Source organism: Notolabrus celidotus, chromosome 17 (assembly GCF_009762535.1).
Source record: "Notolabrus celidotus isolate fNotCel1 chromosome 17, fNotCel1.pri, whole genome shotgun sequence".
Classification (NCBI taxonomy): domain Eukaryota; kingdom Metazoa; phylum Chordata; class Actinopteri; order Labriformes; family Labridae; genus Notolabrus; species Notolabrus celidotus.
In genome coordinates, this window is record NC_048288.1 from 22399343 (window position 1) to 22412752 (window position 13410).

A 13410-nucleotide genomic window follows, 5' to 3' on the forward strand; every position below is an offset into this window, starting at 1 on the left:
CCAGACTCAAAACTGTAATTCAGTGTTTGTTAACAGGTCAGTTTGGAGAATTGGCTTACTCACTTGTATATATGGAAATAGGCATCATTAAGAGTTCAAATTTGGGGGTTGAAAAAAATGTATATATTTGAACAGAGCCAGTGATGATGCAATTTTTCAGAGATTTGCACCTACCACAGGAACCCAACACAATCTGAATTCAATGATAAAGCAGAAAGATCTTCTGTTTTAGCATTTCTCCAGAGATGTTTCATTTATAGATTAACTCGTGGTATATAAAAAAAACTTAACATACACTACCGGTCAAAAGTTTTAGAACATCCCAATTTTTCAAGTTTTTTATTGAAAATTATGCAGTTCAATGTCTTATTGTGCTCTGCAATGAAAAGATTGAACACATAAACAATTTAATTTAAAAAATAAATCATGGAATCAATTCATAAACCAAGATGGAGTCTAAACTTTTGACTCATCGGAGTAGCCACCTTTTTTTTACTTTCTGGAGTACAAGACAGTTCAAATATTGCTCACAAGGGTATGGTACCACAGTGTGTTCCAACACTACTTTTATGCAGACAGAGGGGGTTGTAAGTAATCAAGGACATTTGGGACACCTTTAAGAACTGGTAGCACCGACTTTCAAGGCTTGACTAATCTCAATTGCTGCAGAACAGCAACCCATTTCTTGTTCCCTAAAAAAGGCCTTTTCGTATAATTCTGAAATGTACATTATTTTTTCAGTTTTGGGTAATCTTACCTTTTTAAGCCCTCTGTCCTGATATATGATGCAGTTGCCTCCCACAAGGGAGGATAGGAAAACCTTATAAACCCACTGTTTGTGTCAGTAAACACAACAACTGAAAAGACAAGTCGTGGTTCAAATTTCAGGTCAGCAGTCCCCCTCTGGTTTGAACCTAAGTGAAACATCTCCTGGCTTTAGTTTCATATCTAACCTGAAGATAAGAGATTGGCATAGATTTCTGAACCAACCCTCTTCATGAGAGTAAATACATGTATTTTAAAGAAATATGTAATTTGTTCTCTTAATATTCTTGTGGGTCTTTTTGAGTCTGCATCTTTTCTTTACTTGTTTTGTTTTTAAGGCCTCACCCAGATGGACCAGCAAAGCTGAAAGTGACTATCCCCCAAAACACAGTAAGGCTTGGTGAAGCCCTGCCTGAAAACATCAGTAAGTAACAACCTGACAAGCAAACATCTCTTTTTTTTTTTTATCACGGGACATGTTGCACACTGGTTCAAACTCTTCTTTGTCCTTACACAGTCTTGGAGCTTGTGGATCAGTACAATAATCCTACAGCAGCACTAAACCCCACCTGTGTGAAAGACATGACAGTGGAAGCAGAGGGCCTGGACAAATCGGCCCTCGAGTTTACATGGCAGGTAAGAAAAGAGACATACTAAGCTAAATGAAGACCTAATTTAGATTTTGAAAAATAGCAGGAAAGATATTATGACGCCATCTTCTCTCCTTTATCTCTGAAATTCTACTCCTTGAGAAAGCCAAGCAGATGATAGACGCATGCATAACAGACTCTGGCAACGAGTGCTAAAACTTGATTTACAATGATGAGGAACACCTGTGAAGACTTCCATAAAAGAAATGTGCATCTTGTTTGCTTCTGGGGCGGCTGTGGCTCAGTGGGTAGAGTCGGTTGTCTATCAATTGGAAGGTTGGCGGTTCGATCCCAGCTCTGGTAGTCACATGCCAATGACACTGAACCCCAAATTGCTCCCTCTGTTGTTCAGCGGTGTGTGAATGAGATTAGCTGATTACTGATGGTCCCTACTATAAAACAGCCATCTGCCATCAGTGAATGAATGGGTGGATGTGACAGGTAGTGTAAAAGTGATTTGATTGGTCAGAAAGACCAGATAAATGCTATGTAAGTACAAGTTCATCTTTGACTTTTTAACCCTCCTGTTGTGTTCTTTTCTTAAGAACAGAAATAATGTTCCTGGGTCATCTGGGCATATTTAATGATCCAAAAATGTCAGAACCCCCAAAAAATCCTAATAACATTTTTTTTTATGTCATTATCAACTCCATGACTAACCATTTAAATCAATATTAAGTGCAATGGTGTTCTTTAATTCTCACAGATCATGGTTCAATGAGGATAACTCACTTGTTTTTATTAAAATTAATTTTAAAACTGTTTTTAATGTAAATTAGAAAGACATAAATATAAATACAATAGTTTTGCAGAACAGATTGTTGTTTATTTTATTTTAAATTTGTATTTATTTCTATTTTTATGTAGTGATGTTGATAAATTAATGAGACACCTCTTCTGTCACATGCAGCCCAGATTTTGATGTTGTATTTAACTGGTTTGGAAGATATATATTGCCTGAAATGGAAAGAACATCTGAATGCCTCTAGCCTTTCATCCACTGTGACATTAGGGCCTGGGTTAGAGACTTTTTTTTTTCTTCAGATTTTTGAACATTAAAATGGGTCAATTTGACCCGCAACATAACAGAAGGGTTAAGAACACAACTTCTGTAAAACCTTGAGAGCAAGGCGTTTATGTGTTATGTTGAAAACACATTCACTGTACTGTAGGAACAAACTTCTGTAACAGTATAGATATGTTCATGAAACCATCCTAAGTCTGTGTGTTGACTTGTGTGTGACATTAGGAGGACAGCAGTACTGTTTCGGTTTCCGGGGTGCAGTTTCAGAGCGGGACTCCTGGCTCCAGAGAGCTTTGCTTCACCTACAAGAACTTTGAGGAGCGAGTCCTGGTGAAAGTGACGCCTGGAATCCCTGCAGAGCTGAAATTCGTCAGTAAGCCTGAAATGGTGAGAACATATTTTTACTGGGGGGGGGGGGGGGGGGGGGGGAACTTTTGTTGTTGTTAGTTTCAATAAAACATCAATGTGCATCTGTTTTTTTTGTCTCTAAGCCTTTGCAGGTTTTCAGTGAGCATGGCATCGCTACACCATTCATCGTCCAACTGTATGACAAATGGGGAAACATCTCTACTGACCAGAGGGTCATAGTAGAACTGAAGACCTCACCCCCGAATCTCAAGGTCTGACTTTGGCATTAAATATTTATACTTCTCCATTAATACTTTTAATAAGTCAGTAGAGAGAAAAACAAATGAATGGATTGCAAATAAAGATCTAATGTAACGTGGGTCTTCATGTTGTTTCAGGTGTTGACACCTTTTACCTCACAGCCTGTGAACATAGAAGGGAAAGCCCCTTTCACAATAAATAGTGTGAGCGGAACAAAGTAAGTGTCAATTCATAATACAGTGTAATAAAGAGCTTTTCATTTCCTGTTTAGCTTCAGAACAATGTCATAGATGAGAGGTTAAATCTGTAAACATCCATGTCTCATTTGGAGTGTTGTTCCCCTGTTGTTCCACTAGGGGGTACTATCAGCTGATTTTTAAAGGTTCCTTCAATGGGAACTCCATCCCTGGTCCATCAGTTGACATCACTGTCATCCCTGATCCCGAAAAGCCTGTCAAGCTGGTGGTGGACTTTACTAAATCTGCCAAGTTTCTTGCTGGGGGGAAATTCCCAGGTTTGCATCTCTACTGTATACCAACGTCCTCTACTTGTGTATTTTGTGAACAACAGCTTGAATGACCGTCTTTTGTTTGTTCAGTCTTCTCAGTGACCGTGATGTCTGAAGAGGGAAACAGGATCACAAATTTCAGCCCCGGTGCTGTGTCCATGTCGCTATGGAGCGGGGCTCCGTCAGGAGGGATACCTCCACAATCGGTGACTGAGAGACTAAATTACAGAAAGATTTGATTTTCACAGATTTTTTTAACCATTTTTTTAGTTAATATTTTTGTTTGTTGAGTTCTATTTTTTCCACTTTTCTTAACCAGGCCGTTAAGCTCACGTGTAGCAAACCTTTGGAGACTGATGAGACTGACTGTTATTACTTCAGGTAAGCTGCTTTGTTCACTTCACCTTTTTCTGTTCTGCCTCAGTCACCGCAGGAAGTCTAAAACAAAATGGTAAAGCCTTTATTTTGCCCTTTTTCATGAGAGTTTGCTGATACCTGGTTTTGTCCAACAGCAACACAACCTAAGAAGTAACAGAAGTAAGAAATACTTTATCAAAAAAATAAAACAAAAAACAGTCAAATTTGTTTTTATTTTTAGCAGCAAGTTTGGTTTTTGATTTAACAAACACTTTGCTAAGCTTAACTAAGCTAAGCTAAGCTAAGCTAAGCTAAGCTGAGACGAAATGATCGGCTACACTGTTAGGGATGAGTATTGCCAAGAACCTCATGATACGATACACATCACGATACTTGGTTCACGATACGATAGTATCACAATATATCACAATATTGTGATATATTGTGATATTCTACACAGTAAACTAAGAAAAAATAGGGATGGTGTAAATGTAAATCACACAATATTTCTCAAAATTGAAAGAACAAATTAAGTCAAAACTATTTGATTGAAAACAATTTTTCCACTTTATTGTTTTTGAAATACTGAAGTCATATTTTAGTTCCAACTCAGCTAAAATGGGAATTTTTATTATTCCAAATTACGATATTATGAGTTGAAATATCGATATCATATTGGATGTCAAAGTATCGCGATATATTGCTGTATCGATATTTTTTCACACCTCTACTCACTGTAGCTTAGTGCTTACTATAAAATCATGAGGGGTGGTTTTGACCTTTTAATCTCACTTCCTGTTTAAGAAAACAGTTATTTGTATTTTTCAAAATTCCATACCGGACATTAATTTTAAACATTTTTTTCCTGCAGAGATAAAGAAATACCAGAACTCGCTGGAATGTACACCATTCAGTTTATTCTACTTATAGAAGTAGGAAAAGTCCTGCGCAGTGATCAGGTTGGTTAAATCTAAACTCTTGAAACATCACGCTGCTGAAATATAAAGCATTAAGTGCTCCTTGTAGGTCACAATCCTGACTTATCTCTGCTCCTTTTCTCTCAGATATCTATAAATGTGGAGGCAAATCAGCCAGTCATACTGAGGCCTGTCTCTGAGCCACCAAACCCAGTCGTTTCCTACTGTAGCCAAATTTCTAACCGTACCTTGGTGGAGGATATGACTCTGATGATAATGGTGAGATTGTATCATCTGAGTATTGCTAACCTTTACCGACTGCAAAAAAACACAAACAATTGTTGAAGGTGTTGCAGATATTTCGCCAGACTGAGCTGCTGTAACTGATTTCCAGGATTCACATGGAAACCCAACGAGGCAGGACCTGAATGGGAAGGTGCTCGTTTCTATACAAAGCTCCAGTGAAGTCAGCCGCAACCTTCCTCTGTTTGAAGGCAGAACCAGCAGATGTCAGATAAACTTGGTGAAAGGAAAAGCCCACATTGGTGTAAGTAAATATTTGGGACACTGCACGGTTATGTCTTTTATTTGGCTAAAAAAAAAATGCAGTCTCAGAACCCATTAGCAGTTATCATAAATCCAGTTGACGAGAAGCGATATATGAACTTCCAGTTCCTCGTTTGTGCTGTTTTTGTGTCTGTAATGCAAACACTTTCATTTCTAGGTCCATTGCATCCCCTGTGTGAAAGTGATATTCTGTTATCACAGGTACCTGTAGGTCTCAGTCTCACTGTAAGCACACAGGTGCTACACTCTGAATTCAGCCACAATTATGAACTAGAAGAAGAAACCTTTTTACCACAATTTACTGGTCACAAGTGTGCTGAAATCACAACATCATAATATAGATTGTCTGTCCTCAAGAGGAGAAAGAAAACATTTAAAAGGTTTGTTGAATTAAGCTCTGATTGGTCATTTCTGATGCATTCAAGGTAAGTTGGGAAATCTAACTGCTCATGGGCTTCTGCAACAGTGTTGAGCAAGTTTGTTGCACGGGTTAGAAACTTTTTATTTGGAATGATTTGTTAGCTGCACTTGCATGAAGATATCTGTTCATAGAGATAGAAAAATAGATAGTCATCAGATTATTGCAGATTGGAACCGAGATGTATTACAGCAGTGTGTGTGTTCTGCCTGCTTTTACTCTCAAAAGCCTGCTGAAATGTAACGAGTCAATACTACTCTGACTACAAATGTACTACAAACAGAAATCAAAACACGTTGCATGCTGAAAATCCAGACCCGTGTACAGATTCCACTTTTTTAATTAGAATCTGTACAGATAAGCACACTTATGATCTCACTCTCATGTCAATATATATATTATTTTTTTCTGCACAGTTGCTGACTATCATGGAGAACAGCCCAGGTGATAATGGCTGCTCATACGTCCTGCTCTTCAAACCTGACGTGTCCGGGGTTACCCTGGAACCATTTGAGCTCCCCTTCCATTTTTACAACGGTATGACTTTGTTATGAGAAATGTTATGAGATTAGATGGTTACTATCAATTTCCAGTTGGTACCTTAACTGGATGGAGGTTATTATTTTTACAGTATTTAAATAGTAAATTTGAATCTTTTCAATACCTGGAAGGAGACTTGCTGAATATGGTGTCGTCTCCTATAATGTGGTGTAAAGCCAGAACTCCTAGTACTGTGAAGCAAAGAGTCACCCCCATCCAGAACCTTTGCCCTCGTAAAAATAAGAGCTCCCGAAAATGTGTAGATATTTTCAGGAGCTCTGCCCCTGAATTTTCCAAATGTGTTCTCCTGAAAAGATCTAGAATTTTTCAGGAGGGCATGTTTGAAAAAGGTTCATCTATTAATTTTAGTTGTGTTTACAGGCATCATAAATAACGATATAAAACTAACCAATCTGGTAACTTCTGGTCCTGCTTTATTTTGTGGGTCAGAGTGAGGCATCAATATTCATTTCAGTCTGTTTCATGACAGCTAAAAACTTAAGTAGTCCTTGCTGTACATTGCAGTTGGCAGAAATCTGGAACAGACCTCGCCAAATAAAACCAAGTTCACACTTTAAAGATTGTTCATCTGTTGACGTTTCAGATGTGGAGAACCAGCAGAGAATTACCGAGCTGTCCAAGAAGAAAGCTGAGCTCAATTCTGCTATCGATACGTTTAAAAATGTCTTCAAAATGTATGACGAGCTCCTGTCTTTGCAGACTGGTAAGGTTCTGTCCTCATTCATGTCATACATGTCATACATGTCTTATTGCTGTACTGCCAGAAAAAAGTAGCACGGCTTGCTTGACAATGAACTTATCCCAGTGTTGTGCCTGAGAAAGCTAAAAGAGTGCATTCATTGAGCGTGAACGTATTCTTGGTGAAAGGTGATTTGATCGGAGCATAGGTCACTCTGGAGACAGTGAACGACCACCTACATTATGAGAGGTACTGAGAGTTGCTGACTATGTGTTTTATGGCAGCTGAGGTCAGAAACACAACATCCAACATCCAGGTGTAGTGAGGTGAATGGAAGACGAAGACCTGAGAGTGTGGCTGGGTGTGTTGATGTGCAGACATGATCCAGTGCATTTTAACATTTGTGAAGTGAGCTTAAAGCTCCTTTCACATCACTGCTTTTAAATTGTGACACTGCATAAAACTTCTCAAATGTTAGGTTATTTAGTTGAAATGGAACAAGTAACTGAAGTTAAACAAGTATGTAAAGAGCTCCGCCCTTGTTGCTTCTGTGCCTTTTCTGTGTTAATCAATATTTGTTGGTGAAAGTGTCTTTAATAACAGGTATGTCTTTTATTCTAGGCAAAGTACAGGATGCAGAAAAAAAAGAGTCCATTATGAGAACTGAGCTGATCAGCAAAAAGCTGATAGAACAACAAAATGTCAACGTGAGATGTTTTTTGTTATTTTTAAATCTTACCTTTATTTCTGATTCTAAAGAAATCTTGGTGCCATCTCTCTGTTTTTATTTGGGGACAACATTTGCATATTTTTTTATACCTTTTTAGATGCTACATGTTGACCAACTTCTAAAAGAGAAGGAAGCCAATGCTCAGCAGATATGGCAGGGGCCCAGAAGAGTCTGCAAACTCCGTGATCCCTTCAAAGGGCAGCAGGATGTTTTGGGGATGGTAAAGTCGTAGGAAATAAGACTTCTGTTTTCAAATTAGCACTGTAAAAAAAAAAAGCAGCAGAAATATTATTTTGCTAAGTGTGTGTGCTGGGTTGACAAGAAGCGAGGGGTTTCAAAGTATCTTTGTCAGAGCTGTGCAAGTTTGTCTGTTTATCTTTCATATGCAGGTCGGTCATCTGGCCTATGTGAGTGACGACTCTGCAGCGAGGGTCATTTCCTGGCACATCAGGGGTGACATGGATTGTGTCGTTACAAGAAACGGCACAACAGCAAAGATGATCTATGACAGTACCAATGGAAACCAGCAGGTCATGTCCCTTACTAGTGTGCTCGTGCCGCCAGGCAACAGGTATGCCACCTTGAAATAAAGCTCAGGGTCTTTTGTGACACTACAAAGTTCAGCTTCAAGCACCACAAACCTCCTGGCACCGTCATTTCTTTCAGTGGTGCAGTTGGTGCCTGATAGCTTTCCTGATGAGATTACTTTGTGTCCTTGATTATAGTCTTTGGAAGCCTTCTTCCACCCCAACAACTATAATTTAAAGATCTTGGAGCACTTCCTTCTTTCACAGACTGTTTGACTAATAAGTGAAGTCCTGCATTCACATGTGGAGATAGATCATTTCAGTTCAAAGGACTTCTGCAGACGAACAGATGCCTGCTTTGAAACGTGGGTAATAGAAGGCAGCTAAAGTAGAACATCTGTAATCTTCATCTTAATTACATTTAAAAAAATTGTAAGATTTCATGCCATATTATGAAAAAACACACTAATGAATGACATTAATCTGCTGCCTGAATCTGTGGGGAAACTGCAAAAATTAATACCTACTAGTTTAGATTTTTAGCCAGGGGTTACATCTTTTTGACTCCTTTCTTAAAGGTACAGGGTGTAGACATGGAAGTATTCAGCGACATCTAGCTGTCAGATTCTAGATTAAAATACTCTCAAGCTCACCCCTCCCATCAGTGAAGGGATCTCTGAGGTAGCACAAGTATGATCCTCCATTTGTCAAGTTTTTACAATCAAAAACATCTATCAATCCAAATTATTCGGCAGGCAACAACCACTCTCTTCTTCCTCTTCTCAGTCTTCCAGTCGGGGCATTTCACACACTAAATATAAAACATGTATGGAGGGGAACCTTCTCCTTTTGTTGATATAAAAAGCTCATTCTAAGTTAACACAAACAGAAATGTTTTTACATTCACTCATTTAAACACCTATGAATATGACATTTCTAAGAAGTGTTTATCCTGAATACTGCACACTGTGCCTTTTAAACAAGTTTGCTTCTTTTGAGTGTCTCATCATCTCTGCAGTGTCTTTGCTAAAAGTTTTGGATTGCTTTCAGACCGCTCCCACACATGAGAAGTGGTCACCCGCTCTTTGATCCCCCTGGGAACCCAGTGCTTGCCAGAAGTCTCCTCCAATACACCCATGAGGACCGTGGCAGCTGTGAAAAAGGTGAGATAACCTGTATGAATGTCCCTTACTCAGTGTTGTGTTTTTATTGCAGATAAGATAAGATAAGATAGTCCTTTATTCGTCCCACAACGGGGGAATTCAAGTGTCACAGCAGCAAAGTAGACAGTGCAAAAGAGTATAAAGCAAGGGGAAAACAAGGGCCTATAATATATAAATTATTAAAATGTTATTAGCAATTAGAATTAAGAGGTAAAAATAAACATATCTTACAACATATATATATATTATTGGTTATAGAGTCTGACCACTGCAGGAAGAAAAGACCTGCGATATCTCTCCATGAGACACCGCGGGTGAAGAAGTCTGTCACTGAACGAGCTACCCAGTGTTGTTATGGTCTCCTGTGTTAAAGTAGAATTCACGGTTTCTCCTGGTCTCTTTGACTTAACAGTACCACCACCACCACCACCCCTCTCCCCAATTTCCCCCATTTCCCAAAACTCCTGTTGAGTCTTGGGTAAATGGTTCCACCTGGGAACCGCTCCACCTCACATGGGTGGAGGGGCTCCTCACCCAGGGGCCCGTCACTTTAACAGAAATTGGGCCTCTCTCACCGCCTTAAATGGCTTTAAATGTTGGGATTTCCTGTAGTTTGGATTTTTTTCCCCTCTCAGCCAAGTCAAACATGCAGCCCAAAGTGCTTCACAGAATAACAGAGAGACAGAAAACAACAGCAATGGTAAAATTATAAAAGGCAGGATTATAAATAAAATACTTAAAAATAAAATAAAATCAATACAGTAAAATTAATACGATAAGTCATAGTGGAAAGAAAAGTTAAAAATAAGGTAGCGTTGGGGCAAAATTTTGGATACATTGAGCAAAGCTTATAACCAGGATATCCCCCCGAACTCACTCTCAGCCATCTTTGGCATACCCCCCGACTCTAGCTTCCCTGTTGCGATGAAACAAGCTCTTGCTTTTACTACTTTGTTAGTTCTGCAGCTGAACCTATTTGAGTGGAAACTAGCTCGCCCCCCCCATCATATGATCGCTGGAGCAGAGAAGTCCTCTGCAACCTTTAGCTGGAAAAACTCAGGTTCTCCTTGAAACACTCCTCTATAACATTTCAAGATATATGGAATCCTTTTCTGACACTTGCAAAATCCCTTACTTTAATTCCTGATTCTGATGATGAGTAATTCATCTTACTCCCACTCTTTCCACTCTTCTACCCAACTGCTGCATCTTCTGCTTGTTTGTAAATTTATTTATTTTTTTTTCTTTCTTTTTAATCATTTATTTATTGTTTTTCTTTCTTTCTTTCTTTTTCCCTGTTGTGTGACTGTGTGGGGAGTATGTGTCCACCAGCCTCCGTACAGTCTGGACCTGAACTGGGTGGGTGGGGCAGGGGTGGGTTTAAGACATTACTGTAATCCTGTGCCTTATTATTCAAAGCAACTTGACATTGTCTGTTATTTTTTTTGGGGGGGGGGCCTTTTTGCCTTTATTTTATAGGACAGCTGAAGAGAGACAGGGAATGTGGTGAGTAGAGAGCGGGGGTAGACATGCAGGAAATGGTCGGCTGGCCGGGAATCGAACCGGCAACCCCTGCAACGAGGACTGTGGCCTCTGTATGTGGGGTGGTTAGACTGCTAGGCCAACAGCGCTTCGACATTGTCTGTTAAAATGTTCAAAAACTGAATAAAAAGAGTTTGATAAAAAAATAAGGTAACGTTAACAAGATCAGGTGAATACAAGAAATAAATAGATAAATAAATAAGATAAATTTATGTTAAAGTAATTACTCAAATAATAATGCAGTCCAGGGCTAAAAATAAATGACTCCAAATTAAAAGTTAGATTAAAATGGTAAGTCTTAAGTTTACTTTTAAAAACACCCAGAGAGCTCGCCGTTTTAATATCCAGAGGCAGAGAGTTCCACAGTTTAGGGGCGTAAAAACAGAAAGCCCTCTGGCCGGCGCTTGTGTGAGACACACGAGGAACATTTCAAAGGGAAGCATTCGAGTTCAGAAGTATAAGCAGTAAGAAAGTTAGCATGTTGGATGTTTGGATTAGTCATGACTGCTCTGAAGGTTTCCTACTTCTTCTTTTTCCTTCACAGTATTTAAAAACGTCCTCGGAGATACTATTCTGATTGATGATCTGACTTCTGGAAACTCGTACAGAGAGCAGGTGAGCCATGCTTAAATCTGCTATGCCACAAACCCAACTGTGCGAGGATTATTTCCCTCTAAATGTGTCATTGCTCACAGTTGGTGGAGAGGCGGATACCTTGTCCCACCATCCTGACAAGGCAGGGAGAAAGGATCGGCAGCAGGGGCAAGTTTGGAGGCGCACAAAACAGAGCACCCCAGAATGTATCACCTGTGTTTGGAGCCCGCCTTCCACAGCAATTCAATACTCTGAAGGAACAAATAGGTGACAAGACTCATAATTCACACTTAAAAATACACTTGTTTGTTCTTTTTAATTATGCGTTAAAGGTGACATATCATGCAAAATTGACTTTTTAATGGTTCTCTACCTGAAATGTGTTTCCCTGGCATGTCTACAAACCCCCTGAAAATGAAAAAAATCCATTCTGCCCCTGTTCTGATTTCTCCACCTTTCTGTAAATGTGTGCTGAAACGAGCCGTTTCAGTTTTCAGTGTTTCTCATACGTCACAACGACATCCGGTCTGTAACGGAAGTCAGAGCTCGGAGCTAAACACAAAGGTCGGTTTTACTCCCCACGTCTGCAGATTTCTAGTGGATGATTTTTATTTTTCATGGAAAAGTGCTAGCGCTAGTTAGCATAGCCACATAGCTACATGTTCGTCGCTGTGTACCAAGACACACGTCGAGATACTGACAAGTAAAACAACAAGAAACAAAATCTGTGACCAATGGTTCAGAAAGGTCCTGCTGCAGGCGCCTCTCCGTCAGGATCAGATTCTGGATCAGATTCAGAGGGTTGAAGTAACGCAGGTCTGTGAGCAGCCGTGTATATTCAGCCAACATGTAATGATTAGATCAACGTGCTGGAGAGCCAAGGGCACTTCCACTTCCTGAGGGGGCGTGGTCAGAGAGCTCATTCTCATTTAAAGGCACAGACACAGAAAACAGCCTGTTCTGAGCAGGGCTGAAAAAGAGGGGTTTACAGGCATGCCAAAATCTGATTTCAAAGTGTTTTCTGAGCAAGAAACTTTTAAGACATGTTTTGGGGACCTCTTAGACCAATATATTTTAATGAAAAAGAGCATAATATGTCACCTTTAATATCTTTAATTTTTTAACAGAACTGCTCAAACAGTACAAGTCATTGATCCAGAAGAAGGAAGAGGCAAAAAAGGAATTTGAAGATCAGTTCAATCTAATGAACTCTCCTGAAACGCTGACTAAGAGACAGGATATGGACAAGAAAATCAAAGAGCTTGCGGAGATCGACAGACAGATTGGTATGTATGGTGACCCTGAATTGAGGGCATACAAGAATTTCAATATTCTCATTTTGTACATGCTTCATATTGTTGGTTGCTAATAATCTGTTATCCACTTCTAGTGTCTTCACCTGTAAGACCAGTGAAACGGGGCCCTGAGCAGGCTGGAGAGCCATCTGGCATCAACACAAAGAGAGTGAAGCTAAACTGATCGTTTGAGCACAAACCTCTGCAGTACATTCATTTATTTGCAATATTCAAGTATATCAAATATTTGTTTTTCCTTTTTTTTAATGATGTAAAGATGTTTTTCTTTTATTTTTAACTCATTGATTTGTTTGTGGATAAGTTGTGTGTATGACATGTTAAACCCGGCAGGATATCTGGAGTAATTAATTACAAGAAAAAACATATTTCTTAACTCTCTTGTTGCCTGTGTCCTTATTTCTGCTCAATAAAACAAAAAACTCAGTAAAAACAGAACTGCATACAAAATGTGGGAAATGAGGCTTCTGGCCACACAGAAACATG

The 13410-nt window shown here is 39.3% G+C and overlaps 1 protein-coding gene across 3 annotated transcripts in view; it reads left to right on the forward strand.

The window, feature by feature from the left end:
• The window catches only part of smchd1 (structural maintenance of chromosomes flexible hinge domain containing 1), a 34129-nt gene extending 20829 nt beyond the window's left edge, over positions 1-13300 (forward strand). For all 3 annotated transcript variants that reach the window (XM_034706772.1, XM_034706773.1, XM_034706774.1), the window contains 21 exons: positions 1104-1189; positions 1283-1401; positions 2665-2826; positions 2931-3059; positions 3186-3265; positions 3405-3562; positions 3647-3762; positions 3876-3937; positions 4785-4872; positions 4978-5109; positions 5225-5377; positions 6232-6352; positions 6960-7079; positions 7677-7762; positions 7883-8005; positions 8175-8356; positions 9363-9475; positions 11562-11632; positions 11713-11878; positions 12739-12897; positions 13002-13300. In XM_034706772.1, coding sequence (XP_034562663.1) covers positions 1104-1189; positions 1283-1401; positions 2665-2826; positions 2931-3059; positions 3186-3265; positions 3405-3562; positions 3647-3762; positions 3876-3937; positions 4785-4872; positions 4978-5109; positions 5225-5377; positions 6232-6352; positions 6960-7079; positions 7677-7762; positions 7883-8005; positions 8175-8356; positions 9363-9475; positions 11562-11632; positions 11713-11878; positions 12739-12897; positions 13002-13090 — 2515 coding nt within the window. In that variant the 3' untranslated portion in view covers positions 13091-13300. The remainder of the gene's footprint in view (positions 1-1103; positions 1190-1282; positions 1402-2664; positions 2827-2930; positions 3060-3185; positions 3266-3404; positions 3563-3646; positions 3763-3875; positions 3938-4784; positions 4873-4977; positions 5110-5224; positions 5378-6231; positions 6353-6959; positions 7080-7676; positions 7763-7882; positions 8006-8174; positions 8357-9362; positions 9476-11561; positions 11633-11712; positions 11879-12738; positions 12898-13001) is intronic.
• Positions 13301-13410: the final 110 nt, after the last annotated feature.